This window comes from Juglans regia, chromosome 8 (genome assembly GCF_001411555.2).
Source record: "Juglans regia cultivar Chandler chromosome 8, Walnut 2.0, whole genome shotgun sequence".
In the NCBI taxonomy this organism is placed as follows: Eukaryota; Viridiplantae; Streptophyta; class Magnoliopsida; order Fagales; family Juglandaceae; genus Juglans; species Juglans regia.
The window spans coordinates 7,792,923-7,819,739 of NC_049908.1; the positions used below are offsets into that span (position 1 = coordinate 7,792,923).

The following is a 26,817-nucleotide window of genomic DNA, read 5'->3' on the forward strand; positions in this document are numbered from 1 at the left end:
TAATGAGATCGTGATGTGCCCCGTGTCCTGGTAAAGAAACACATATACAACATAATGCAGTCACACTCCACGGAATTATATATTTTATTGGGGACAAAACAATATTAATGTAGATCACGCGTGAGAGTGGCTTAATTACAAAATACCATCAAGATTATATATTATATATTAAGCATAGAGAAAATTATAAACAATAATTAGAATTTAGAAAAAAAAAGTATCTTCAAACAAGTCTCGGTCGCCTTAATTAATTGTTAATTAATTGATAGCTAGCTAGGTCATGATCTAGTAATTAGTATATATATAGTTAGGACTATGCCGATACATATAGATATTATAATTATAAGGAAAAATATATTGCCAAATATGACTAGCTAATTCGAACTACTAATTTATAGCTTGATATGTATTAATTATTAATTAATTTTAGCTCCTAATTTCCTTTTCAAAACGCCTAATTCATAGCTTCAAGCCCAATATCTAAAAGATGGAAAACGGGAAAAGATGGTTGATATCATTAATGCTAGTATACGACTGCAACTTTTGCCTTAATTTGCTGTAAATTAAATACTCCATAAAATTCATGTTATCATGACCTACAACACACGACGTTGACCTTTGCTTGCATGGTACGTAGAAGAACAGATCAACGACGACGTAATAGAAAAAAGTATCGATCACTCGGCACGGTAAGCTAATTTAATAATGATATTATATACAAGCTCTCTGAACCGTACAAGTTTCACGTAACTTTTTTTATAAGAAAGTGGACTTCACTGTAAAAAAAAATTCGTCGTTTATTGGTGGGGCTTACATTTTTGTGACTTGCGACATGATTTGGGACTTCTCCCCGGGATATATATACAAGATATATAGATAGAGAGAAAGAGAGAGAGATTTTATAATAACATCTAGCTATAGGTACGAATTAGAAGTATTAACAACCCGTCTTCTCTCGCTCTTTTTCTCTCTCGGGAAGGGGAGTGAGGTGAAGTGGGGTCCACAAAATATTCTAACAGAATTGGAGGTGGCAGAGAGGCAAGGGACGTGCACAACGGTTTCGTTACGGCTGAGTGGGAGTACCGAAGGTGGCAGGGAAGGGGTGGTTAGAGGAGGAGACGCTGGTTCTTCTCTGTTTTCTGATAAGTAAGAGAGGCAAGCAAGGTGGTGAAGGCTGAGGAAAACATGAATGAACTGGAGAAGAGGTGGGAAAGTATGAAACTAATGGAGGAGGAATCCAAATGCATCGATCTAGACGATGAGATACCAGAGGAATTGAAAAACAAGGAAGACTGTAGTCTGGTAGGGAAAGTGTGGGTGGAGAGAAGCATTAGTAGGATGGTGATAGAAAACACAATGGCAAAAGTATGGAGAATTAGTAGAAAAGCTCAGTTCCAGGAGGTTGGAACAAATATGTTTGTTATGACTTTTGCCAACCAAGCTGACAAACTACGTATTCTTCAAGGAAGGCCATGGTTATTTGATAACCAGATGTTTGTGATAATGCAGCTGAATGGATCTATCCCTCCACAGAAGATGGATTTTAGTAGAGAAAGGATGTGGATTCAGTTACACAACTTACCTTTAGCATGTATGAATAAGGATAGAGGAGTGGTGATGGGTGAGACTATTGGTAGAGTGCTGGAAGTGGAGACTCTGGTTGATGGAAGCGGATGGGGGTCGTTTCTTAGAATCCTAACAGAGTTAGATTTAAAAAAACCATTAGCTAGGGGAAGAACTATTACTATAAAAGGGCAGGTTCTCTGGATACCTGTTAAATACGAGAAACTTCCTCATTTCTGCTTCAGATGTGGGTGCATTATCCACGATGAGGTAGGTTGCAGGGGAAAGGATGGGGAGGAAATACAGTTTGGTGCTTGGATGAGGGCTGGAGTGAGAGCTAAGTTCCAAAAACAAGGAGAGAGTAGATGGAGTCCAACTAGAAATGGAGTCAGCATAGAGAGAGGGGAATCAGCTGCTATAATGAAGGTGAAGGAGGTTCCACAAGAGCAGACTGTTGATAAGGGAGGGGTAGAGACTGACTCAGGGTTTGAACAAGGGAGAGAGATAGGTCAAGAGACTAAGGGAAGTGAAAGGGAAGAGAGTAATTTGGGTAGTTCACCAACATTTAAGGGCGTGAAGGATATTACTATAGAGAGTCAGGAAACATTAAGTGAGGAAGGGAGGGAAGAAAAGAGTTCTCTGAGAGAGGAAGTTGAAAATAGCATAAGGGAGATGAGGGGGAGAGGAAAAACTATAGGAGCCTGGAAGAGAAGAGCAAGAGAACAAGGTGACAAAACAATTTCTCATAGTGTCTCCAGCCTTTCAAAGAGATTATTTAGTCCAACTGTTGTAGGGAAGGAGGAGGTAAGGGGGAGGAAGAGGCAAAAAAGTACCAGTTGTGAGGTGCTTGAAGAGTCACAACTTTTGGTGGAGGCTGGTGGACAGCCCCACCAATCACTATGAAAACTCTCAGTTGGAACTGCCGAGGGCTTGGCAACCCTCGGACAGTTCAAGACCTTTGCCAACTGGTAAAGGAAAAGAGGCCAAATGTGATATTCCTCATGGAAACAAAGTTGAGGAGTGGCAAATGTGATAGCATAAAAAGAAGAGTGAGGAGTGAGGGCTGTTTTGTGGTGGAACCTGAGGGTAGGAAAGGGGGATTAATGTTACTTTGGGACCAGTACATGAGAGTGGAAATTCTGAACTATTCCAATAGACACATTAATGCTTGGATTAAAAATGAAGATGGTAATGAGAGGTGGTTGCTGACAGGCTTTTATGGGCAGCCTGAAACTAGACTAAGGGCAGAAGCTTGGCAGTTGTTGGCATCATTGAGACCATTAGAGGAGGTAGGATGGTGTGTGGTAGGGGATTTCAATGAAATATTAACACATGACGAAAAAAAAGGGGGCAATCCAAGACTAGAGAAACAAATGGGCAGGTTTAGAGAAGCATTGGAGATGGGAGGTCTGTTTGATTTAGGGTGGAAGGGTGATAAATATACTTGGAGTAATAAGCATGGGGATGAGACTTTCACAAAGGAAAGGCTCGATAGAGCAGTAGCTAATATAAGGTGGAAAAGGATGTTTAAGGAAGGGTGGGTAGAAGTTCTGGCTGCTAGGTGCTCTGACCATAGACCCATCTTACTTTATGTGAACCAGAAATTTTCTAGTGAAAGGAAGAGGAAGAGGCTGTTCAGATATGAGGCCAAATGGTCTTTGGAGGAAGATTGTGAAGAAGTTATAAAAAGAGTTTGGCAAGTGAGAACAATGGGTAGGGATACAGAAAAGGATTTGCAGTTGCTACTGGAAGACAGTAGAGTAGCCTTTCAAAGCTGGAGCAGGAAGATTACTCAAGATAAGGGAAGACTATTAAAGGAAAAAACAGAAAGGCTTAAAAAATTACAAGAAGATGAAGGGAGTCACAATATGATGGAGATAAAGAAAATACAAGAGGAGATAGGGACCTGTCTTGAGATGGAGGACTTAAAATGGAGGCAAAGGGCCAAGTTGGATTGGTACATTCATGGGGATCGAAATACTAAGTTTTTCCACTGTTGTGCAAATCAAAGGAGGAAAAAGAATATGATTTTGCAGATTTATGATGATTATAACTTGAGGCAGACCAAACCTGAGAAGATTGAAATGGTTTTTAACAACTATTTTCAGAACCTGTTCACCTCAACAAACCCGACCCCTGCAGATATTGAAGACAGTTTAAGGGAGGTGGTACCTTGTGTGACAGATGATATGAACATTTGTTTAACTAGAACCTTCACTAGAGGAGAGGTCGAGGTAGCTCTTAAACAAATGGCTCCATTAAAATCACCAGGCCCAGATGGATTTGGACCATGCTTTTTTCAAAAGCATTGGCATGTAGTAGGTGATGGAGTGTGCAAAGCTGTTTTATCATGGCTCAATGGTAATGATCTGAATTCTTCTTTGAATTACACTTATCTTGCTCTTATTCCTAAGGTTAAAGAACCAAGAGTGGCTAGTGATTTTAGGCCTATAAGCCTTTGTAATGTTGCTTACAAGATCATGTCAAAAGTCTTGGCAAATAGGTTGAAAAAATTTCTGAATGCTCTTATTTCACCCAACCAAAGTGCCTTTATTCCTGGAAGGTTGATTACAGATAATATAATGGTGGCTTATGAGGTGCTTCATTCAATGAAAGCTAGGAAAAAAGGCAAAGTAGGGAATATGGCTATCAAATTAGATATGTCTAAGGCTTATGATAGGATCGAATGGTGTTATTTAGAGGCTGTTATGGGGAAATTGGGTTTTTGCAGGAAATGGATTGAACTTATTATGAAATGTGTAACAACTGTGAGCTATTCTGTGTTAATCAATGGTAGCCCCGGATCTAGGTTCCTTCCTTTGAGAGGTTTGAGACAAGGTGACCCTTTGTCACCATATCTCTTCATTCTTTGTGCTGAAGGGCTTAGTGCACTGCTTAATCATTCAGATTCTAGGGGTCACACAAGAGGAGTCACAGTAGCAAGAGGTGGAACTCGAATTAACCACTTACTTTTTGCTGATGATTGCATTTTGTTTGGAAGAGCTGTAGCAGGAGAGTGGATTAAAATCCAAGAATTACTACTGAAATATGAAAAAGCATCAGGGCAGTTCTTGAACAAGGAAAAAACAGCAATCTTTTTCAGCTCAAACTCAAGGAATGAAGAAAAAAGGAAGATATTGGAACAAGGAGGCTCAGTTATGAAAGGCAGCTATGAAAAATACTTGGGTTTGCCTCCTGTAGTAGGGAAATCCAAGTACAATACTTTTAGAGGTATCAAAGAAAGGGTGTGGAAAAAGATCAGCAATTGGAAGAACTCTTTTCTGTCCTCAGCAGGAAAGGAGATCTTGATCGAGGCAGTGTTACAAGCAATTCCAACATATACTATGAGTGTGTTTAAACTTCCAAAAAATCTGTGTAAGGAATTAAATTCCCTTATGGCAAATTTTTGGTGGGGCAACCAGTCTAGTAGCAATAATATTCACTGGTGCAGTTGGGAAAAACTTGGAAAATCAAAAGGGAGGGGAGGTTAGGGTTTCAGAGATCTCGAGAGCTTCAATGTGGCTTTGTTGGCTAAACAAGGATGGAGGTTTTTACAGAATCCAAGGAGTATGGCAGCCAAGATTTTCAAGGAAAAATATTTTAGCTCAGTCTCTTTGTTTGAAGCTAAGTTGGGTTATAGACCTTCATTCATATGGAGGAGTGTATGGGGGGCCTTGAAGCTGTTAAAAGATGGTTTAAGGTGGAGAGTTGGGGATGGGAGTAGCATAAGGATTTGGGGGCAGAAATGGCTTCAAACACCCTCATCTTACTGTGTGCAATCTCCTTGCTCGATTCTAAATGAGGAAGCAAAAGTTAGTGAGTTGATCTCTGAAGGAAAATGGAATAAACAACTGATTGAAAGAATTTTCACTCAAGAAGAAGTTGAACAAATATGCAGCATCCCTATTAGTAGACTAAACTCTGAAGATAAAATGATTTGGGGAGGTACCAAAAAGGGACAATTTTCTGTTAGCAGTGCATATCAGATGGAAATGAACAAGAAAGAAGCATTGAAGGGTGAAAGTTCAAGGGGCAGAGAAGGGGATGCTCGATGGCAGGAAGTTTGGGGTTTGAATATCCCAGGAAAGGTAAAAATTTTTATGTGGAGAGCTATGAAGGAATTATTAGCAACTAGAGTGAATCTGTCACTGAGGAAAATAACAGATAGCTCATCTTGCCCAATATGCAAAAATGATGATGAATCAGTGATGCATGCAATATGGTACTGTCCAGCAGCAGCAGATGTTTGGTCCGAATCAGACATTGTCATACAGAAGTGGAGCTTGTATGAAACTGATTTATTAAAACTATGGGACAGTTTGGTGGAGAAGGTAAGCAAAGATGTGTTAGAGGAGACTGTTATGGTTATGAGAAACATCTGGTTAAGAAGAAATGAGTTCATCTTTGAGGGAGTTTTCAAAAGACCAAGCCAAGTCATTAAAGCAACTAGAGATGAATTGAGAGTCTTCCAACTGGCTCAACAGAATGCAAAACAGAATCCAATTCCAAGAGTAGATAGAGGTGCTGTTTCGTGGAGCAGACCAAGAGAGTTCTTTGTTAAAGCTAATTGGGATGCAGCAGTGTCGAGAAAAGATAGAAAGGTGGGGCTCGGGGTGGTCATTAAAGATGAGGAAGGGGAAATCTTGGTTGCTGCAAGAGAACATATTAACTTGACAGACTCTGCAACAGCCGAATGTCTTGCTTTATGGAAAGCAATGGAAGTGTGTAGAGAGCTCAACTTTAACAGAGTTTTATTCGAGGGTGATGCTCAAGTTATAGTGAATGCTGTAAACAAAGGGGATGAAGACTACTCCTCTTATGGGGGTGTAATTGAAGATGCCAAGAAGATGTTAAAAGCTATAGAGAACTGGAGTGTTAATTTTGTTTATAGGGAAGCAAATACGGCTGCTCATGTGCTTGCTCAAGAAGCTTTATCTTTACATACAGATTTAGTTTGGATTGAAGAGACTCCTAATTGTATTAGGAGTATTATTTGTAAGGAAAAATCATGTAATGATGTTATAGTTCAATGAATGAATACAGAGGTTTAATATCAAAAAAAGAAGTATTAACAACCCATATATCAATCTTTGAATGGAATATTACTACAACTACCCTTATCTAGATGGGTCGATGGATCTATATATAATATAAACAAACAGATAGCCTCAAACTAAGCTCCGGCAATTGAAAACTTATAAGCTAGGGAATAGATTAGACGCCGTATCTATATCTTATATATAATAAGCGTCAATAAGTAAGGAGGTGTCGTCCATCTTTTATTTTCAATTTTGTCCTTCGTTTGGTATTTTTTTCCATTTCTGTCCCTCTTGCCATTCTTACTCTATTTACGATTTTTTTATGTTTGTCCTTACTTTTGTTCTTCTTAGATTCCCGTTTTTTCATTTTATTAGACTCTAAATTTTTCTCTCCCGTTTTCCACCGCCTTCTCGAATTCTTTTTTATTTTTTTTATCTTATCGGATTCAAGATTTATTTTTCCCCCGTTTCCCACTGCCTCCATTTTCTATTCATTTTTCTTCTGTGTCCTCAGTTCTCCTATGTTTGGGATTTTGGTTCTGCCGTATTCTTTTCCAGTTCTTATCCTTCTGCCAAATTCTTTTCGAGATGGTTATTCTTTTCATCGCCGCTTGAACCGAATTTTGTCCTTTTTATCCTTACTTTTGTTCTTCTCGAAATCTTGTGTTATTAGATTATAAATTTTTCTTCTCATGTTTTCCACTGCCTTCTCGAATTCCTTTTTTTTCATCTTATCAGATTCTAGATTTATTTTTCCCTCGTTTTCCACCGCCTCCATTTTCTATTCATTTTTCTGCTATGTCCTCAGTTTTGCTGTGTTTTGGATTTTGGTTCTTCTGTATTCTTTTCCAGTTCTTATCCTTCTACCAAATTCTTTTCCAAATGTTATTCTTTTCATCGCCGCTTGAACCGACTTATTTTGCGTATAAAATCAGATTTATTTGCAGTTGTTATCCTATGTTCTGCATGAAGCAACCTAACATCACCACAAAGAGAGACCCAGGGCCGCGCAACGGAAGCTCACCGTGAGGTAGATAGTTTCAAAGGAGCAGGGTGAGTGGGAGGTGGCTGATCCGACGGTTGAACACAGAGAAAAAGAGAGTCACGGCTGACCACCGTGTTTTCCAGTTGTTATCCTATGTTTTGCATGAAGTAACCTACCACCACAAAGAGTGATGAGCACGGTCTTGCCATGCTTAGAGGCTTCACGTGCACCTTTTTGGTGGTTGACAGTGGGGCTACTTGGGTTGGTGAGTGAGACTCACGGTGATGAGTCTAAGCAGTGGAGGCTCACCAATGTGCCTCCGGTAAGGGCAGCAGCTGGGTTGACTGAGTTGTGGCTCACGGTGCCCTCCAACAATGCTCAGTTTTGTGGAGTTAAAACAGAGGCCTCCCAGTGATGGCCAGCGGCGGCTCAATGTGAGCTCAAGGCTAGGCTACGGCGGTCAGATTTTTTTCCTGCATGCTTGGCGGCACGGGATAGAAGAGACATGGCTGGCCGGTGGCTTACAATGGTGCGGGGGTCAATCAGTCTTTCGGACAGTGTGGAGAAACTGAACTACGATGGTTGGCATGGTGGCTATGTTGAAGCGGCAGCAACGGCAATACCTTGAAGGCAAGAGGAAGAAAGCGGTGATGATTGCCTTGCCGTGGCTAAGCGAACACTTCTGTGGTGGTCTTGCTGGCCATTGGGTTGTCGGGAACACATCAAATGAGGAAGGAGGCGCCAATGAGTTGTTTTTACCGAAACATATAAGCGGTGGCAAGTTTGCTACTGTGTTTGTTTCCTGAACACTTGGGGACATGCATGCTCATTGTTGTAGACATAGAACAGGTCTAGGAAATTTAAACGTGAAAGTAACATATAAATGTAAAGTGTTGTCGTTTATCCCAAACGGAAAAAAACTTGCATGTAGAAGAAAACGGGCATGCATGCCGTTATTTTCATCTTGAAATATAGATGAAATTTTGTCTATTCATAGTTAAATTCGAGAGTTTGTATGGATTTAAATTCTTATTTCTTGGTTCATTGTGGATTGACAGGTAGCCAAGTAAGATCACTATCATATATATAAATTTGTCGGATACTAGCATTTATTACATTTCAGAACTATATTTTTTATTCTGTTCTCTCTTATTACATGTTTTTACAAGAAATTTGTATTTTTGCAGTTAAAAAAAAAAGAAATTTATAGTTTTAGAATATTTTTCATGTTTTTGCAACTGGTCAGTTTTTTCATGTTTTTGCAACTGGCAAGTTCTTACAAGAAAAAAAAAAGATGAAAATTTTTGCAACTGAAGCTAAAAAATTTTCATGTAATATTTTTAGAATATTACATATTATTCATGTTTTTGTTCTTATTTCATGTAAAAACAACTAAATGTGGGAAAAATGAGAATGTTTTATATTATAGTTAAAAAAAATAGAGACTTCACAACCAAGGTAAACATTTTTCCTCATATTTTGGAGTTAAAAATTTTTTACATTATAATTAGAATATATTAATTGTTAATATCAATAAATAATAATTTATTTACTTTTTTTAGATATCAAGTTTATTTAGAAACATATAATGATAGTGCATCAACTCCAATAGTCACTTTTGGATTTGTAATAGAAAATTGTGTAACAGTAAATGTGTTTGTGGAAATTCTTATATTATAATAGTCATGTATATTCTGCATATAATATATGTGATATATTTTATGATTGATGAAAAAAATCTTAAAATATAGACAAAACTATTACATTTCATAATTATATATATTGATCTATTTTTTATTATTACACATTTTTACAGAAAATTCTTATTTTCAAAAATATTTTTCATATTTTTGCAATTGGGCACACGTGCATTGCACGTGTTTGCCCTTTACTACTATATATATATATATAAATATATATGCCGCCTCACTCTTGCCGCTGGGCATACCGTTTAATAGTTTTTTTTTCCTTTTCACATTTTTTAATATTTTTAAATAATAAAAAAATATATATATCAATACATTTAAAATCACTTCTTTAATTACTAAATAAATAAATAAAAAAATTGACCAAAGTTCACGTGGAGCGGCCAAAGTGGGGAAGCAAAGTAGTTTTATTCATATATGTAAAACAACAAAGTGCGAGCGACACGAGCAGTACTCAACTTTCTTAACATATATTACACATGGTATATTATTATGGAACAAGGCAGTACTGATTATTTAACTCGATCGAATATATGTGTCATGCATGCATGATGGCCGTCTTGCTTTGCGTCCATGGCGATCCATCAGATATATATAGATCCTGTATGATCACCCATCATGCTTTGCTTCAACCTGAATGTGAAAACCATTTCCGAATCCTAAAGCAGGGGACCGAATCACCTCGCCTCCCTTGATAGCAGTGCACCTATATATATATATATATATATATATAAATAATATATGTAGGAAAATACCGAATCGTATTCGTAATTAGTTTTAATTGCTCAATAAATAATGTGATCAAGTAGTACTGCTGCTGCGCATCATGTGCATGATGTACGTACGCACGCATGCATATAAAATAGAAATTAAAGTACGTACCTGTATTTCGTGACCAAGGCATGAAAGAAAACAGCCATGAGAACCTTGCTGAAATCTGCTCCTGCACATGACGTCATGCCTGCCCCGAATGGTATGAAATTCTTGGCTGTGACGTTCGCAGAGATGTCCTATATTAATGAAGCAAAACTGATGAGTCAACCATCATGTATTTTAATATTCTACTGAGGAATGATTTTGGTGCTTGACTGATGCATGATGCATGAGCGAGACTAAATTAAAGGTTTTTGATCGATCTAGACAGGTAGACGTTCCTGCATATTGCGCGCGTGCAGTACGTACCTGCCATCGCCAAGGATTGAAGGCTAGAGGATCCTCATAAGTTCTTGGGTTCAGTTGAAGTGCAGAAGGAACCACCATAAGTGTCCACCCTTTTGGAATCGTATACCCTTCATTAATTAAACAAGGAATTTTTAATTCAATAGCTAATATATATTAATGTACATGATTTGAACTAATAATTACCATTTACTTGAATGTCTTGAAGTGTTCTTCTCAGTATTCCAGGAGCAACACTGGCCAGCCTAAGTGATTCATTGATAACCTATCTTGCATGCCGATTCATTGTACATCAATTAAGAAGTGTTGCTTATAATAACTAGAAGCCGGCCTTCAGGGACCTCATAAAAGAAGTGGGAGAATCAAACTTACGTTATGGGTAAAAGTCATGGAGTACTTGTATTCCTTCCATGTGAGTCCAGATTCGGCATCTTCTCTGTTGTTAAGAATTGCTTCATGTTCCTCCTAATTAACAGAAATAACATGATGTCAAAAACAAACTGCCTTAAGGTATTTCTGAGTACTGTATCTGCATGCATGAGCTGCTACTAACCGTTAATTCTTGCAGAACTTTAGGATTATCTGTAATTAACTTAATGGCTAATGTAAGAGTTGCTGATATAGTCTCAAAGCTTGCAAGGATGAGCCCAAACATCATGTAGATGATGAATTTTTCGGTCAAGAACGACTCCGTTTTCATGTCGGCCAAAATCTGATCAAGAAAATCTCCTTTGCGAATTTCAGGATTACGTTTTCTTTCTTCTAGCGTGTTGGTTATTATTTTTACCGCCGCCTTCTGGTTCTGTATGAAAATGGATTTAATATATACGTATTTGAAAGAATTAAAAGGTGATCTTAATGATCAGAGTGCTTTAGATTTTGAAAAATATAAGAATTAAGTTGGGAGATGGGATATTTATGTACCTGTAGACATTTATGATAAGCAGTACCAGGGATGTTGATGGGGAATGCCATGAGTCCTTCCAAAAAGTTGTCGAAAGATTCACCAATATTTTCCCCAGATTTGTTTGGTTCATAACTGAATAGCTGCGCTGCTGTAAAATCAAAGATCATCTGGAAATGACCGAAAAATAAGTTAATATTGGATTTGCAGGAAAAAAACACATTAAAAGAAACATATATATATATATATATATATATTTATATTTATATATATATAAGTTATATATGTTCTGCAATAGCTTTGCAAGTACTTGAAAAGAAAAAGAATTACGGTCATCCGTTTCTTGAAGTTTATATATTTGTGTGTGTGTGTGTGTGGCATGCATATATAAAAAATAAGTGTTTTCATATTTTGAATATATACTCAAATTTAATTTTGATCTATTCGTATATATAATTGCTTTGTATGGGTAAAATATATTTCCCAGCTCATGTGAGGAGCTTGATCATTGGAATATTTTATCAGAACAGTACGGAGTGGGTATTAATTATATGAGAGCCAGCAGCATTGAGAAAAGAACTGCTTACAGCTGAAGTGCCTTTTTTCACTTCCAAACTGGAAAGCTTAGACCAACACTGCAACTTTTCGTTTATGGCATCTTCCAACTTGGGCAGCAACTTTTCCTTGAGAGCCTCGGTACCGAAGGTACCCAAGATCATGTTTCGCAGGTACTTGTGAATGTTCTTGTGGGCATTAATTCCTGATGCGTCTAGGCCGTGCAGAAGCTTTGAGAAGGAATCCATGTACCATCGCTCAACCAGTTTTCCTTCTTGTTGGAAAACTTGATAGTTGAATTCAGGATCAGATGATACCACAACCGGCCGTCCGACCAAGCTTGTCCGAAATACTGGCCCATATCTAACGTACATAACATTTATATATGCTTAAAAAATGCATGGGAATTAAAGATGTTATATATTATCACTAAAAAAAATGCATGAGGGCTCGTTATAATTACGAGGGAAATTAAGCAATACTACAGTGTGAATTTATATTGTGCACAGCTGCTTACTTCTCCATCCTTTTCTTCACGAAAAGTGGTGTGTCTATGGACTTGTTTGAGACCATAAAACTGAGGGTCTCCCCAATAAGTGGGAAGCCCATAGAGCCGGGTGGTAATTTTCCATTACATTTAGGGTTCCTCCACCTATAAAGCCAATGGGTGGAAAACACTATAAGCAGGCCGCTAATGACAGAAAGCCAAACAGACCACATCGATCTTTAAGTAGTACTACTACAGGGAGGAAAATAAGATATATAATACGTGCGTACTGATGTGGGTTGGTTTATAAGAAAAGAGTATGGCTCTTTATATAGGCAAAGGATGAGCTCATCACATGATCGAGACATATATGTACGTACGTACGAGGGTTTTCTTTTTTCGTCTAGCTTAAGATTAGAAAATTAATGTTAAAGCTGCATTGCCAAATGTGAAATGTCGTCGTCTATCTAGATGGTCAAGTCCTTACTCCGGATTTGAATGAACTATTTATAAGTGATGTGTCAAAGAAGAAAATGGCAACCTGGTTTTGAAAACTTTGCATGGCCTTTCATATTAATGAGGTTGACGTTATATGAGTTGAGTTGAGATGATTTGTGAATAGTAATGAAGTTATTAGTTAAAATTAGATTAGATGAGGTATTTCATCCATATCTAATTAAACTGGCCCTAATGATGTATGATGATCGGTAGCTAGGCCATGCCGGTTTGATTGGCGAGTAATTCTACATACAACTGTGAAGTGCGTAAACGCTGAGTAATCGTTTTGAAAAAAAGTGAGGTCTATTATTAAAAAATAATTTTTTTTTTCATGTGAATCTCATATTCTATTCATTTTATTCAAAACGATTACGCGACAGTTCATACATAATTCACGGTTTGCAGATATATTTTCTCTTGACTGACTGGCCTATCAGTTATAAATAATGGACAAGCAAGACTGCTAGCTAGAGGCCGTTGGACTAAGTACTTTTTAATGAATGGAATCGAATTTAATTTATTTTTCATACAACATAAGTCATGTTAAACAGATCAAGACGTACAGAGTTTAACCGCCATCATACATATATGTACATAACTACCTCAGTCTTTTCACAACTCAATTGATTACACATTCAATCCCTAGATCATCATAGATCATCATCTTCTGATATCATGATCGAAAACAACTTAATTAATTTATATGAGGCCAACAGCATCGATCTGATGATCAACATTTTGAAAAATTGAACAGTTGGGTAGAGTATTATAGAGTTAGGATTTAAAATCAAGATCTCTTCTAGATCTGATCCAAAAAGTTTAAACTCATCAAGAAGAAATAGATTTAAGTACGAGAAATACTATATTTACAAAATAATTACATAAAAGTAATTTTACAAATTGATGTAGTTTGATATAATTTTTTAGATTGTAAAATTACTTTTATTGTAAAATAAATTTGACAGATCATATGAAACTACATCAATTTTTGAAATTTTTTTTTAATAATCATTTTGTGACTATAATACTCCCTTTAAAAAATAATCTACGGTAGATATTTATTTTCGTGTGTTTTGGACCGAAGAAAAATGATAACAAAAGACAAAGAAACAACAGTATGTTTTGGACCGAAGAAAAATGATACATTTTTCAAAAGACAAAGAAACAACACCGAAGAAAAATGATACATTTGTATCATTTTTCAAAAGACAAAGAAACAACACCGAAGAAAAATGATACATTTTTCAAAAGACAAAGAAACAACAGTATGTTTTGGACCGAAGAAAAATGATAACAAAAGACAAAGAAACAACAGTATGTTTTGGACCGAAGAAAAATGATAACAAAAGACAAAGAAACAACAGTATGTTTTGGACTACAAAACACAAAAAGGAAATTAAAGTGAGGCGACAAAGTCCAGAAATAAATAAGTGGTATAAAACCCATCGATGACGACCCAGTCTTTCTTTTAACATTACTCTTTGCAAATTACAATCAGGCGGTTTTGATATAAAATATCCTCCGATTCATTTTATTTGATATTATATAATTATAATGATTTTTTAAATTTTTATATAAAATATAACAAATAATTCAATTTTTTTAAATTTTAAAATAATAATAATATTCTAATAATATTTTATTTTACTTTTCAATTTTCATCTTATCTTAACTCATTATCTAAATCTCTCAACTTTCACTGTTTGTTGCTATTCTGATCAGTAAATATCGACAAGGATTGATCAATGCCGGCCAATCGAAGGTCTAAGAGCATTAGCATTGGTTTATGCATATACAAAATCATCTATTTTATTATTATTAATTTTTTACTAAAATCGATTTTTTTTTATATATTTTACAATTAGTATCCACTACATACATTTGACATTAATAATACAAATGTAATAATAAAAAATATAATTTTTTTATATATTATATTAAAAATATAATAAAATGAAAAAAAATATATATAATATATTATGATAATTAAATGAATGTGCATGTGAATGTTTGTTGTATTGTTAAAAGATGAAGAAAAGAAAATGATTGTGAGAGAGAGTGAGAGGATATGAGAGAGAAATATTGATTAAAATATGTTTTGTGGAATGAATAATAGTTATCCAAATTTAGATAAACACTATTTATAACTAGCTAAATATTTAGATATGCATAAGTTAATGTAGAGAATTTTAGTGTCATATTATGCAAATATGACTTTGCATATGTATATGTATAGATCAATATAAATGCTCTAAGGCGGAATTTCTCTAAGCTGATGTTTTTTATTTTATTGGATTTTGAAGATCTCGTAAATTAAGTTTCATACGAATTTTATGATTTATTTTTAGAGATAAGATGAGATTTTTTTAGTATAGATGAGATAATATGACATAATATGATGGGCTTGTTTGTTAATTTATAGAGATAAGATTAATTTGACTTTTTTATAAAATTTAAGTTGATGGGATTTTTTATAGTATTTTATTGGAGAAAACCGTTGAAAGCCCGCGCATGGGACTATAACAACGATTTCATCAACGGTTGAGAAGTTTTCCCGGGCGTTCGTATGAACACGTTTTTCCTTTTTTTTTTTTTTTTTTTCTACTTCCTTTGCTTATTAATTTACCAATTACGTGTAATTATTTTTTCTCTGCAAATCTGGCGCAAATCTATTAAATCTTTTATTGTAAGATAGGGCTTACGCTGAAAGGACAACACGAGAGAGATGAGAAGACTTGGGTGAGTTTAGTTACCAAACTCATCTCAATTCATCATTATAATTTTTTCAAATTCCAATACAAAATATAATAAAAAATTCAACTTTTTCAAATTCTAAAATAATAATAATATTAAAAAATAATATTCTAACAATATTTTATCAACTCAACTCAACTCAACTCAACTCACTTCAGCATCCAAACACAACCAAGTCTGTTTCAAAATCAGTGAACAGTATTGAAGTAAGTAGAGAACGAGTGAGATGAAAACATTAAGATATAAAATGAGTATTCGTTTTCATAGATTATCAAACCGTACGAAAATTTAGAAATTTTTTTAAAATTGTGTTTTATCTTTAAAAGCAAACGAGACCTTAGGTGTACGTAAGTAGGTAAAGAAAGTGATGCGAAAGCAATTTCCATTGAAACGACAAAATGTGCGTAGCAAGATTAAAAAGTCAAATCGAAAGTAGTTGTAAAAGATATAATAGCCATAAGCTCCATTATTATAGGGGTGGGCAGCAGGGCCTAGCGGGGGGCGGGGCGGGGCCCCTCCACATATATAATTTTTATTTATTTATTTATATATAAATAAATATATTGTATATAGATATATACAATTTATTAAAAACTTAAAATTGTATTTAAGTCATTGGATTGTATTGGCCTTTTAGGCCAACCTTTATATAGGAGGCCAAGGCAATACAATAGTCATCCTAAAAAGATATTTTTAGACTAATTTTTTTTTCTAAACACAGTGTGTTGGCCTAGGCGGGAGGCAGGACGAATGGGATTTTTCCCCCCGCCCCCGTCCCGCACCATGCGGGTATCACCCCTACATTATTATGAGTTGAACCGCAGTGAAGACCAGCTAAAAAACATAAACAGTCCACCACCTTCGCTCGGACTTTGGAAAATGATTAATAATTTATATATCTATGTACTATATAATTTCTTATGTATAAATCTCTTTTATTCTTAAACCATTTCATATTTTATCATTTAAAGTAAATTAAAACAAATTATTATAATTAAGTTTGAAAGGTTATCATATAGCCTTTTACATTACATAATCTTTATTATCACCTCGTTACTTGTCTCTTATACTTCTCGTCTTTTACACTTATCTCTTCTTCTTCTTTTTTATTGAAAGCATTATAATTTCATTCAATTCAATGTTTGACTATACAAGCTATATCATGTGAAACTGCACTATACACTTCCTTTGGACACTCTTCAATCCACACTTATTCTTCCTTTCTAGACAGACTTATCTTTGCGAGCTGATGAGCTGCATTATTCCCCATTCTATTTATATAATGAATTTTCCACCCACTTCTACACTACATAGTTTTTTCGACATCTTCAACCAATTGTCCATAACAAGTCCAGCAATCCTCAACCATGTTTACTGCCTTAATGACCTCTAGAACGTCTCTTTCAAAAGTAACAGAAGAAAAATTGAGTTATGCGCATAACTTCAAAGCTCTCCATAACGCCAAATTTCTGTTATCACTGGGTGTGCTACACCCTGTCTATTCATGCACATAGACACCAGAATCTCTCCTTGGTCATCCCTTATTACAATCCTTGCACCCTTTCTCTTGGCTTTTGAATCGTATGCAACATCCCAATTCACCTTAACTGCACTGCCTACTAAAGGTTTCCATCTCACCCACCTTCTTTTTTGTACATCCATCAGTTTTAAGCCCCATTGAGCTACTTTGTGCCTACTGAAATTCTTCAAGACTATCCCTTGCTTGCTTCACCACCACTTTGGGGCCAGAGAAAGTCTTCTCAAAGATAACTTGTTTCTTCTGGGACAATTTTTCCCACACCTTCAAAAACTCACCTTCTGAACTGGCCCTTTTTTTTAACAGGACTCATAGAGTCAACCTAAACATCGGATGCAGGGAACTGGAGGGCTGGGTTTCATAGTTTTCGGCTTGGTGTATTGAAATTGGCTTATAAGGTGCCAAATTGTAAACTGTTGAAGAGATTTTGAAAATCTTGACTTCCAGCACAAAATGCTTGTTGATATTAACTTTAGGGGAGGGGACAGGGGAAACTCTTCTAGGGGCTCAGGCCACAGTGAGAGTACGGATCGAGCATAGCTGAGTTGATGAAGGGAATTACCAAGCACGCGTGAGCAAAGCTGAGTTGCGGAGCAGGGTCCTCACTGGCTTTGCAGGAGTTGCAGCCTTCCCAACCACTATGATGAATGCTCTGTACAGAAATCCTTAGAGTTGGGTTGAAAGATTGTTGAAATCTATGGATGGAGGATATGGGGGCAACGGCGTTGGCGTTGGAGTAAAGTGGGAAAATTTTTTTTTGGGTTGGCCTTGGATGGACTGTGAGGCAGGCAGGGAAATCAGGTAAAAGAGATGAGGTGCGTTTACGAATGGATGAGTGAGGGGAACGAGGTGCGTAGATGGAGATGAGTGAGGGGTCGGGGTTCGAAAATATGAACGTTTTCCTTTTCGCTGAAAAAAATTGAATTTCAACTGAAGACGCCTTATTTCCTCTAAAAAAGCAAACCCATTGACAGTGGGACTTTGTTGTTACGTGAAAACTTTGAAACATCTTTTATATATCACTTTCACCGTTTGGAGAAGAGTTAGGTGTCGTTTGGATTCGAAGATGAGTTGAGATGAGTTGAGATGGGTTATGACTAGTAGTGAGATGAGTTGTGAATAGTAGTGAGATTTGTGAGTTAAAGTTGTTGAATAATAGTGAATAGTAGTGAGATGAGTTGAGATGGGCTGTGAATACAAACGACTCTCTCCGTACAGAGTGAGGTGAGATTTCACCTCCGTCTCCAAACTGCACCGAGGTGTACGTAGGCAGGTAAAAAGAGTGATATGAGGGCAATTTCCATTGAAACAAAAAAATGTCTGGGCCTAACTTGCCTGCGTAGTGGGCTTAGAAAATCATATAAAAAATAGGTGTAAAAGATATAATAGCCAAAAGGCCCATAATAATGGGCTGAACCGCAGTGAAGCCCAGTTAAAAAACATAAAGAGTCCACCACCTTCGCTCGGAATTTGGGAAATGATCAATAATTATATATCTATGTACTATATAATTTCTTATGTATAAAGCTCTTTTATTCTTAAACCATTTCATATTTTATCATTTAAACTAAATTAAAACAAATTATTATAATTAAGTTTGAAAGGTCATCATATAGCCTTTTACATGACATACTCTTTATTATCACCTCGTTACTTGTCTCTTATACTTCTTGTCTTTTACACTTTTTATTTTTATTTTTTATTTTTATTGAAAGCATTGTAATTTCATTCAATTCAATGTTTGACTATACAAACTATATCATGTAAAAATGCACTATATACTTCATTTGAACACTCTCCAATCCACACTTGTTCTTCCTTACTAGATAGACCTATCTTTGCGAGCTAATGAGCTACATTATTCTCGACTCTATTTATATACTGAATTGTCCACCCACTTCTACACTGCATAACTTTTTTGACATCTTCAACCAATTGTCCATACCAAGTCCAACAATCCTCAACTATGTTTAATGCCTTAATGACCTCTAGAGCGGCTCCTTCAAAAGTAACAAAAGAAAATTTGAGTTCTGTGCATAACTTCAAACCTCCCCATAACGCCAAATTTCTGCTATCATTGGGTGTGCTACACCCTGTCTATTCATGCACATAGACACCAAAATCTCTCCTTAGTCATCGCTTATTACAATCCCTGCAACTATTCTCTTGGTTTTTGAATCGTATGCAACATCCCAATTCACCTTAACTCCACTACCTACTGAAGGTTTTCATCCCACCCACCTTCTTTTAGTACATCCATAAGTTTAAAGCCCCAATGAGCTACTTTGTGCTTGTTGAAATTCCTCAAGACTATCCCTTGCTTGCTTTACCACCACTTTGGGCTAGAGAAAGTCTTCTCAAAGATAAACTTGTTTCTTCTGGTCCATAATCCCCTCATGATGGATGCCACAACTTCAAATCCGTCTTGTTGTAGGTTTTGGGACATTTTTTCCCACACCTTCAAAAAATCACCTTCTGAATTGGCCCATTTTTTAATAGGACTCATAGAGTTAGCCCAAACATCGGATACAACAGCACAACTCTACAATGTATAGCATATTGATTCCTCATCTCTTTCACAAATAGAGCACAAAGAGTTCTCAATAACTCTCCTTTTAGTCAGGTTTACTCTCATGGGTAAACAGTGATTGATAGCTTTCCACATGAAAGTCTTCACCACACTTGGGGAATTCATACTCCATACTGCTCTCCAGCAAGTGTCCCTTACTAGGCAACTAGAAGCTTCACCTTTCTCTTCCCTTCTCTTTTCTCCTTCTACCCATTTCCAAGTGGTATCCACTTTTTACATTGAACTGTCCATTCTTTGCATACCCCCGTATTAGCTAATCCCTTTGCCCAGACAAGCTAAAAGGTATACTACATACTAACTCAGCTTCCTCTTCCCCTAGCGTGTCTTTGATGATCTCCGCTTCCTCTTCCTCTTCTTTATAGAATGAAGGGCCTCATAGGCTACCAAGATATTGTCAGAAATGAGTTTACCCGGTATGAAAGCGCTCTAAGTGTTGGAGATGATAACATTGAGGACCAGTTTCAACCTATTTGTCACTCTTGGGTTACCACTCTGTTCATTATTACTTCTATCCTTATATTATCCAAAGTTTTGAATTTCGTACCGTATTGGCTGGTACGGTCGAAATATACCGTTTCTGTGGCGTAGCTGGTACAAAAAAGGGTATAGTTTCGTACCGGTCAGAATTTCGGCCGTTTCGGCCCGTACTGGCCAATATTTCGGCTTTTACTTTCTTTTTTTTCTTTTCATTTCTTCAAACTGCAAGCTGATTTTTTGACCCCCTAATTCAGACCAGACTATTTATAATATATATATAATTTATTCATATATAAACTATTATTTTGAAATATAATTTATATATATATAATTTATTCATATATAGACTATTCCAAAACAGTATTCAAAACAGTACGGATATCGAAATATCTTGTTTCAATGTCTCGATCGAAATGGTCACGAGTACGGTATTCAAACCATTGATATTATCAGTTTATTACTTATTTCTTCCACTCCAGGTATTGTTTTGTTTATTAACATCATTTTGTCTTCTTTTGTTCATAACATTTTGTTTATTTCATTTATACATATCTCATTAAAATTAATAATTGAAGATGATCATGTTTAAACAACTTCACACAAGCAAGTTATAAATAAAATTTAAAATAGAATAAAATTAAAAACTTAACAATATCCTGCACATTGCTCAGGTGTGCGACTAGTTTTTAACTATTCGAGTTCATCTATACAACTGCCCACTGTTCATCCATCCTCCGCCCTCCATCCGACGTGTATTTTTTTTTTTTTTATAATGAAAACGTGCGTCTTCTTTAGTTTTATTTCAATTCCCAGCGTTGCTTCAGCTCAGAAATCATTCCCCCTCCTTCCCCCGCGTTCTCTCATCCACTCCCCCAGCTAGTGTCGCCGTCGTCCTCACCCTCTGCCAGCCCCTTGCGTCTCCATCACTCCGAAAGTGCGTGGCTCCATCACGGCGACACCGAGTGACAAATATTCTCCACTGGGTTTTGAATTTTTGTACGGCTTGTTCAACTTCACCATTTCCGCACGCTTCAGTCCTCCACTGGTTTGCTGCTGCCGAGAGCCACCGTTGGTCGTCTTGCAAGGGTAAGAAATTAAAGAAAATGGATTTTTATTTTTCTCTTTTCGTTGCATCTCTGATCGTCTTGGAGATCCATTCCTATTTGTTTAATCTGTGTTTTGTGGGTTGTTGATGTTGTATGTTTTTTTGGTTGTGGATAACATCTGAAATGAGCCGATTTGATGTTGTTTGATCTGTGTTATGTGGAGCTTTTGGGTTGTTGATAACATCCGAAAATATTTATGGAGACACCATCGATATTGCAAGCAGTGGTCAACTGGTTGGGAATGCTAAATATTTGGCCCTTATTTTCTCTAGTAAAAATAAACTATCTTTAGAAGTTCTGGAATTTTTTACTTATAAGGAAAAAAAAAAAAAAAGTTTTGGAAAAAATTTGGTCCCATTAAGCCATCCTTATTGCTATGTATGAGGCTATATATGCTGTACAATAGTTTGTGTGAAACAAATTGGTCCACTAATGTTTAGTTGGATGGGGTTGTTTGTTGCCTTTGTGCAAGTAAATGGAAAACTAGTTTATTAACAAATGTGGGACAGTCTAGACAAATAGTTTAGCATAGGATTCATTTGGGTAATGCCAATCTCAAGTCTCTAATTTTTTCACTGTCCTCTGTCCTGTCCTGCTGCTTCTAAGAATTATAGGAATTTCTTATAATTCTTTAATAAGTGAGAATTATAGGAACTTTAACAAAGACAAACATGTCACATACACTAGCAATTCATATATTGAATGGGGTTGTTTGTATTGGTGGATTGATGCTTTATTTTCTCTTTAATTGATAATCAATTCATATATTGTGTGTAATTCTAATGAATGCATATATTATGTGTAATCATTTATAAATTCTTGTAGTTGCTGCAATTTTACTGTGAAGTGCATGGTTTGCGTATTTTCCTTTAATTTTGCTGCTGCTAGTTGTGGTTCTTTGGTTCTTTCTTAACACCATACACTAGCAATGCTGTCTTGGCATTATAGGTGCATGAACTCATTATCTGAAAAATAATAAAATGTTATACTAGAAGTTAAGACCCTTTTGTTTCAAGTTAGGGATTCAAAGCAATAAATGAATGAAAATAATGCTGAGAAACTCTATTCCGGCGAAAATTATCCCGTTGGGAATACATTAAGGCAACAATAAATAATAAGTTGGAAAAAAAACTACTCAATTGCGGTGATTTCCAGTGACTACCTAGCAACCAAATAATTCTAGAAAATGTCATGAGCATTATAGGATTCTAGAAAGATCACTTGAAATGCTTTCGTAATTCTTATATGAAACTGATCTTTAATTGAGTTGTAAAAGTTTAGATTAGATTTATTGGGGCTACCTAGAAGTTCTGTTTATATGTTGCAGTTAAAAATGATTATTATATTATCAAATGATTTACTCATATCCATGAAAATGATACCGAAATTATTTCATCAAGAAGGTGATCGCACCCGTTAAATATTCGAATGAAATGAAAAGAAGATAATTTGATTTTCGTATTAAAAACATTAAAGCATAAGAGATAATGTGAAATTTAAAAAATCAACAAAAAAATGCTACCCCAACTTAGATTGTTCGTTGACCCATTTTCTCTCTTTCCATATATTTGAAAAAAGTAACGATAGACTCACATACTTGTTACAATTTTGTTGTCATAATTCTACTTAAATGGAAGATATGTTTATAAAATAATAATATTCTTATAACTCTATTTTATAAAAACAAGCTTCATTTAAATTTTTAAAATAAATTTTAAAAGAGTAACGATGGACATATGCAGGTTTTTTTTCCAGCCCTTAGCTTCTATACCTTGTGAATGTAGGTTGTGGGATTTCTTATGTTGATATAATATTGTTTCATCAATAGATATTGAATAAATTGCGTGATGGGCGAAGATGAAGATGGAAGGCCACCCAGGCCTTCTACATCGATTTCAGGAACCCAGGTATGCTACACATTGGTTATTTGAAAATATCGCAGCCTGGGATATTGTTAGCATTTACTTAATCCATTGTTTATTTATATATTATAGGGATATTATGGAAATGTAAATCCATATAACTTGCCATATATGATGCCTCCAAATCCATATCCATATCCACATCCAAATCCGTACGCTTGGGGTAGTCAGGTAAAGCTATTTTAGTATATTGATTTTTTTTATTGCATGAGTTTGAGTCATTCTAACAATAGAGATTTTTTGCAGCATCTGCCACTACCACCCTTTGGAACAACCATGTCATCCCCTCTGTTGAGTAATCCAGAAGAGTTGAGACGAGGTGAAGATACAACCCAGGTAGTTCATTTGAGTCTCATTGTATGATTGTTTTTTGTACCTTTGTATTTTCCTTATCTTATAACGTGCATTATGAAAAATGCAGCAGTCGGCGATGCCACTATGTGTGCCAACTATGCCCTACCCACATTGCGCAAGTGAGTCATCAACTATGCCATCCTCCTCTGTAGCTGAAAAGAATTTAGGAGGTACACTTTTAACCATATCAGTTAACATCCACTAAATATATTAAAAATACATATATTGTTCCTAACCATGCAATCTTCATTCTCAGGAACATATCCACATCCATATGCTTGGGGTAGCCAGGTAAAGTGTACAATGGATATTGATTATGTTTAATGCGTGGGTTTGAGTCATTGTAACAAAGTAGATTTTTTGCAGCATCTGGCACCGCCACCCTTTGGACCAACCATGCCATCCCCTTTGTCGAGTATTTCGGAGGAGTTGAGACGAGGTGAAGATACAACCCAGGTAGTTCATGTGAGTCTATTTTTATTCTTGTTTCTTGTACCTCTATATTTTCCTTACTGAATAACGGGCATCTCGAAATATGCAGCATTTGGCAATGCCACTACGTGTGCCAACTATGCCATCCAATTCTGTACCCCATCAGAATTTAGAAGGTCTAAATTTACATGCATATCAGTTAACATCCACTAAATATAGTAAAAATACAATTTTTCTAACCATGCAATCTTTCTTGTCAGAAACTTCATCCAACATAAATATAGAGCCAGATGCAGAGGGGGTGAATGAAGTATCAGATGATGATAATAGAGTTGAGCCTCCAAACGCTGGTATGCACTTTGCTACTGATAAAGAGATTTTAGACTATTACAAACGATACGCCAAACAAGAGGGTTTTGGTGTTATCATAAGAAGAACGAAGAGAGATCTGGATGGGAGTGTGAAGTATGTGACAATTGGCTGTGCACGTGGCGGCAAGTATTATCCTAGCCACAGTAATTTATCAAAGCCAAGGCCAACGACAAAAACTGATTGTAAGGCAAAGATAAATGCTCGGTTTGTGAATGGGGTATGGGTGTTGACCAGTATTGATCTTGTTCACAATCACAGTACGGTTAGCCCACAAAAATCTAGATTTTTTAGATCTCACAAACATTTGGATGAATATAGTCAGAGAATGCTCGATTTGAATGACAGAGCGGGTATTTGGATGAATAAAAATTTTCAAGCACTTGTGACTGATGTTGGGGGGTTTGAGAATTTAGCTTTCCAAGAGAAAGATTATAGGAATTTTATTGACAAAGCTAGATACTTGAGAATGAGTAAAGGAGGTGGTGAAGCACTAAATGGCTACTTTAAGAGAATGAGGAAAATGAATGATGACTTTGTTTCCGTCATGGACGTGGATGATGAGTTTAGAGTTAGGAATGTGTTTTGGGCTGACGCACGAAGTCGGGCCGCATATGAGTATTTTGGAGACGTCATCACGTTCGATACTACGTACCTAACAAATAGGTATGGGATGCCGTTTGCTCTCTTTGTTGGAGTAAACCATCATGGACAGTCCATTCTTTTAGGGGCAGACTTGATTTCAAGTGAGGATACAAGTACCTTCGTCTGGTTGTTTGAAGCATGGTTAGAATGCATGAATGGACGGGAACCCGTAGCAATCATAACAGACCAAGATAGGGCAATGAAGAATGAGATTGAGATTGTATTCCTGAATGCAAGACATCGATATTGTCTCTGGCATATAATGCGGAAACTGCCAGAGAAATTGGGATCCCACTCGGCATATAACGCAGGATTGAAGATTGCAATTATGAGTGCAGTCTATGATACACAAAATGCCGAACAATTTGAGGAGAAGTGGGGGCAGTTAATTCATAACTATGACCTTATTGACAATTCATGGTTGCAGGGGTTGTACGCTGAGAGGTCATTTTGGATACCAGTTTACTTGAAAGGTGTATTCTGGGCTGGTATGAGTACTACCCAACGGTCTGAAAGCATGAATGCCTTCTTCGACGGTTATGTGCATTCTGGTACGACATTGAAAGAATTTGTTGATCAATTTGACAATGCTTTGAGGAAGAAGGTGGAGGCGGGGACGACAGCTGATTTCCAGTCCTATAACCAAACAATTCCATGTGTATCCCTATTCAAAATTGAGAGGCAGTTTCAGTCATTATACACAAATGCAAAATTTAAAGAGGTCCAAGCAGAGGTTTGGGGGATGCTTTTATGTAACTCTTCACTTGTGGGCACTGAAGGTAGGATTTCCACCTTCGATGTTTTAGAAGAAATCTCTACACCTGATGGACAGTCCAAAATTGTTAAGTACATTATTTACTTTAATGAAGACGAATGCAAAGTTCAATGCACGTGTGCCTTGTTTGAGATGAGGGGGATTCTCTGTAGGCATGCATTTAAGGTCTGTCAGATGAAGGACATTCATGTGCTGCCAGAGAAATATGTGTTGGATCGATGGAGGAAAGACTTAAAGAGAAGATACACACTGGTTAAGAGTAGTTATGATGATGTACGGGTCAATGCGGATGCACGACGCTATGAGCTTGTCGTACAAAGATGTCTAAGATTTGCGATGCGTGTATCTCGAAATGATGAAGATGTGAATGCATTCTTTCATATGTTGGATGACTTTGAGCATAAGTATGTAGGATTAGAGCCTGAGTCCGGTTCTTCAAAGTTAAAACAGAACGTGGTCGTCGTCGCCGTCGCCGATAAGGATAAGAAAATATTAAGCCCGCACGTTGTTCGGGAGAAAGGGAGACTGCCAACACGAAGAAAGGTCCTAATGGTCGAGAAGGCTACAAGGCAGAGAAAAAAAAAAGGTATTACATTAAAAAAAACACTTGTGTAGATATTGGGATGCATATATATATTGTTCCTAATAGATGAAACTGATTTTATTTTCCAATCTAGACATACAGAAATCTATTTGACGATACATCACACAATGTTGACCTCCCGGTGTCAGAAGTTGCTGCTACTGTTCAGGAGGTTGTTATCCAAACCCAGTGTAGTACTCTAACACAAGTAAGGCTTCCGGCCAATGATGAGGTCTGAGGTTATGTCCACCTTTTGTCATTTATATTTTTCTGTTTTTAATGTTATCTCAGATCATAATGTTGACATTCTCAATATATTCAGGCTACGCCAAGCTTGCCCAATGGAACTTAGCATAG

At 36.4% G+C, this 26,817-nt stretch overlaps 3 protein-coding genes across 3 annotated transcripts; 2 read left to right on the top strand and 1 right to left on the bottom strand.

Annotated features, from left to right (window-relative positions):
• The first annotated feature begins 1,185 nt into the window (after nt 1-1,185).
• On the top strand, nt 1,186-2,466 carry LOC109021411. Its single transcript, XM_019004030.2, has one exon. The coding sequence runs from the start codon at nt 1,186-1,188 to the stop codon at nt 2,464-2,466; it is 1,281 nt and encodes a 426-aa protein (XP_018859575.1).
• A 7,216-nt stretch (nt 2,467-9,682) lies between these two features.
• LOC109021598 (cytochrome P450 87A3-like) lies at nt 9,683-12,722 on the bottom strand. Its single transcript, XM_019004256.2, has 9 exons — nt 12,449-12,722; nt 11,964-12,294; nt 11,397-11,546; nt 11,026-11,274; nt 10,845-10,937; nt 10,659-10,737; nt 10,476-10,582; nt 10,176-10,303; nt 9,683-9,999 (listed from the first exon to the last, which is right to left on the bottom strand). The coding sequence occupies exons 1-9, from the start codon at nt 12,649-12,651 to the stop codon at nt 9,903-9,905; spliced, it is 1,437 nt and encodes a 478-aa protein (XP_018859801.1). The 5' UTR covers nt 12,652-12,722; the 3' UTR covers nt 9,683-9,902.
• An 8,566-nt stretch (nt 12,723-21,288) lies between these two features.
• Nucleotides 21,289-26,817, top strand: LOC118349175 (protein FAR1-RELATED SEQUENCE 6-like). The gene is made up of 11 exons (XM_035692748.1): nt 21,289-21,360; nt 23,209-23,287; nt 23,375-23,473; nt 23,549-23,638; nt 23,724-23,826; nt 23,913-23,947; nt 24,023-24,112; nt 24,198-24,264; nt 24,349-26,420; nt 26,555-26,668; nt 26,752-26,817. The coding sequence occupies exons 2-11, from the start codon at nt 23,228-23,230 to the stop codon at nt 26,815-26,817; spliced, it is 2,796 nt and encodes a 931-aa protein (XP_035548641.1). The 5' UTR covers nt 21,289-21,360; nt 23,209-23,227.

Coding starts and splice junctions, on each gene's coding strand:
- LOC109021598 (XM_019004256.2), bottom strand. CDS start 12,651: ATGTGGTCTGTTTGGCTTTCTGTCATTAGCGGCCTGCTTATAGTGTTT. Junction 11,275..11,396: donor CTTATCATAAATGTCTACAG/GTACATAAATAT, acceptor ATTTTCATACAG/AACCAGAAGGCGGCGGTAAA. Junction 10,938..11,025: donor AAGTTCTGCAAGAATTAACG/GTTAGTAGCAGC, acceptor TCTGTTAATTAG/GAGGAACATGAAGCAATTCT.
- LOC109021411 (XM_019004030.2), top strand. CDS start 1,186: ATGAATGAACTGGAGAAGAGGTGGGAAAGTATGAAACTAATGGAGGAG.
- LOC118349175 (XM_035692748.1), top strand. CDS start 23,228: ATGGGCGAAGATGAAGATGGAAGGCCACCCAGGCCTTCTACATCGATT. Junction 23,827..23,912: donor AGCTGAAAAGAATTTAGGAG/GTACACTTTTAA, acceptor CTTCATTCTCAG/GAACATATCCACATCCATAT. Junction 24,113..24,197: donor GAGGTGAAGATACAACCCAG/GTAGTTCATGTG, acceptor CGAAATATGCAG/CATTTGGCAATGCCACTACG.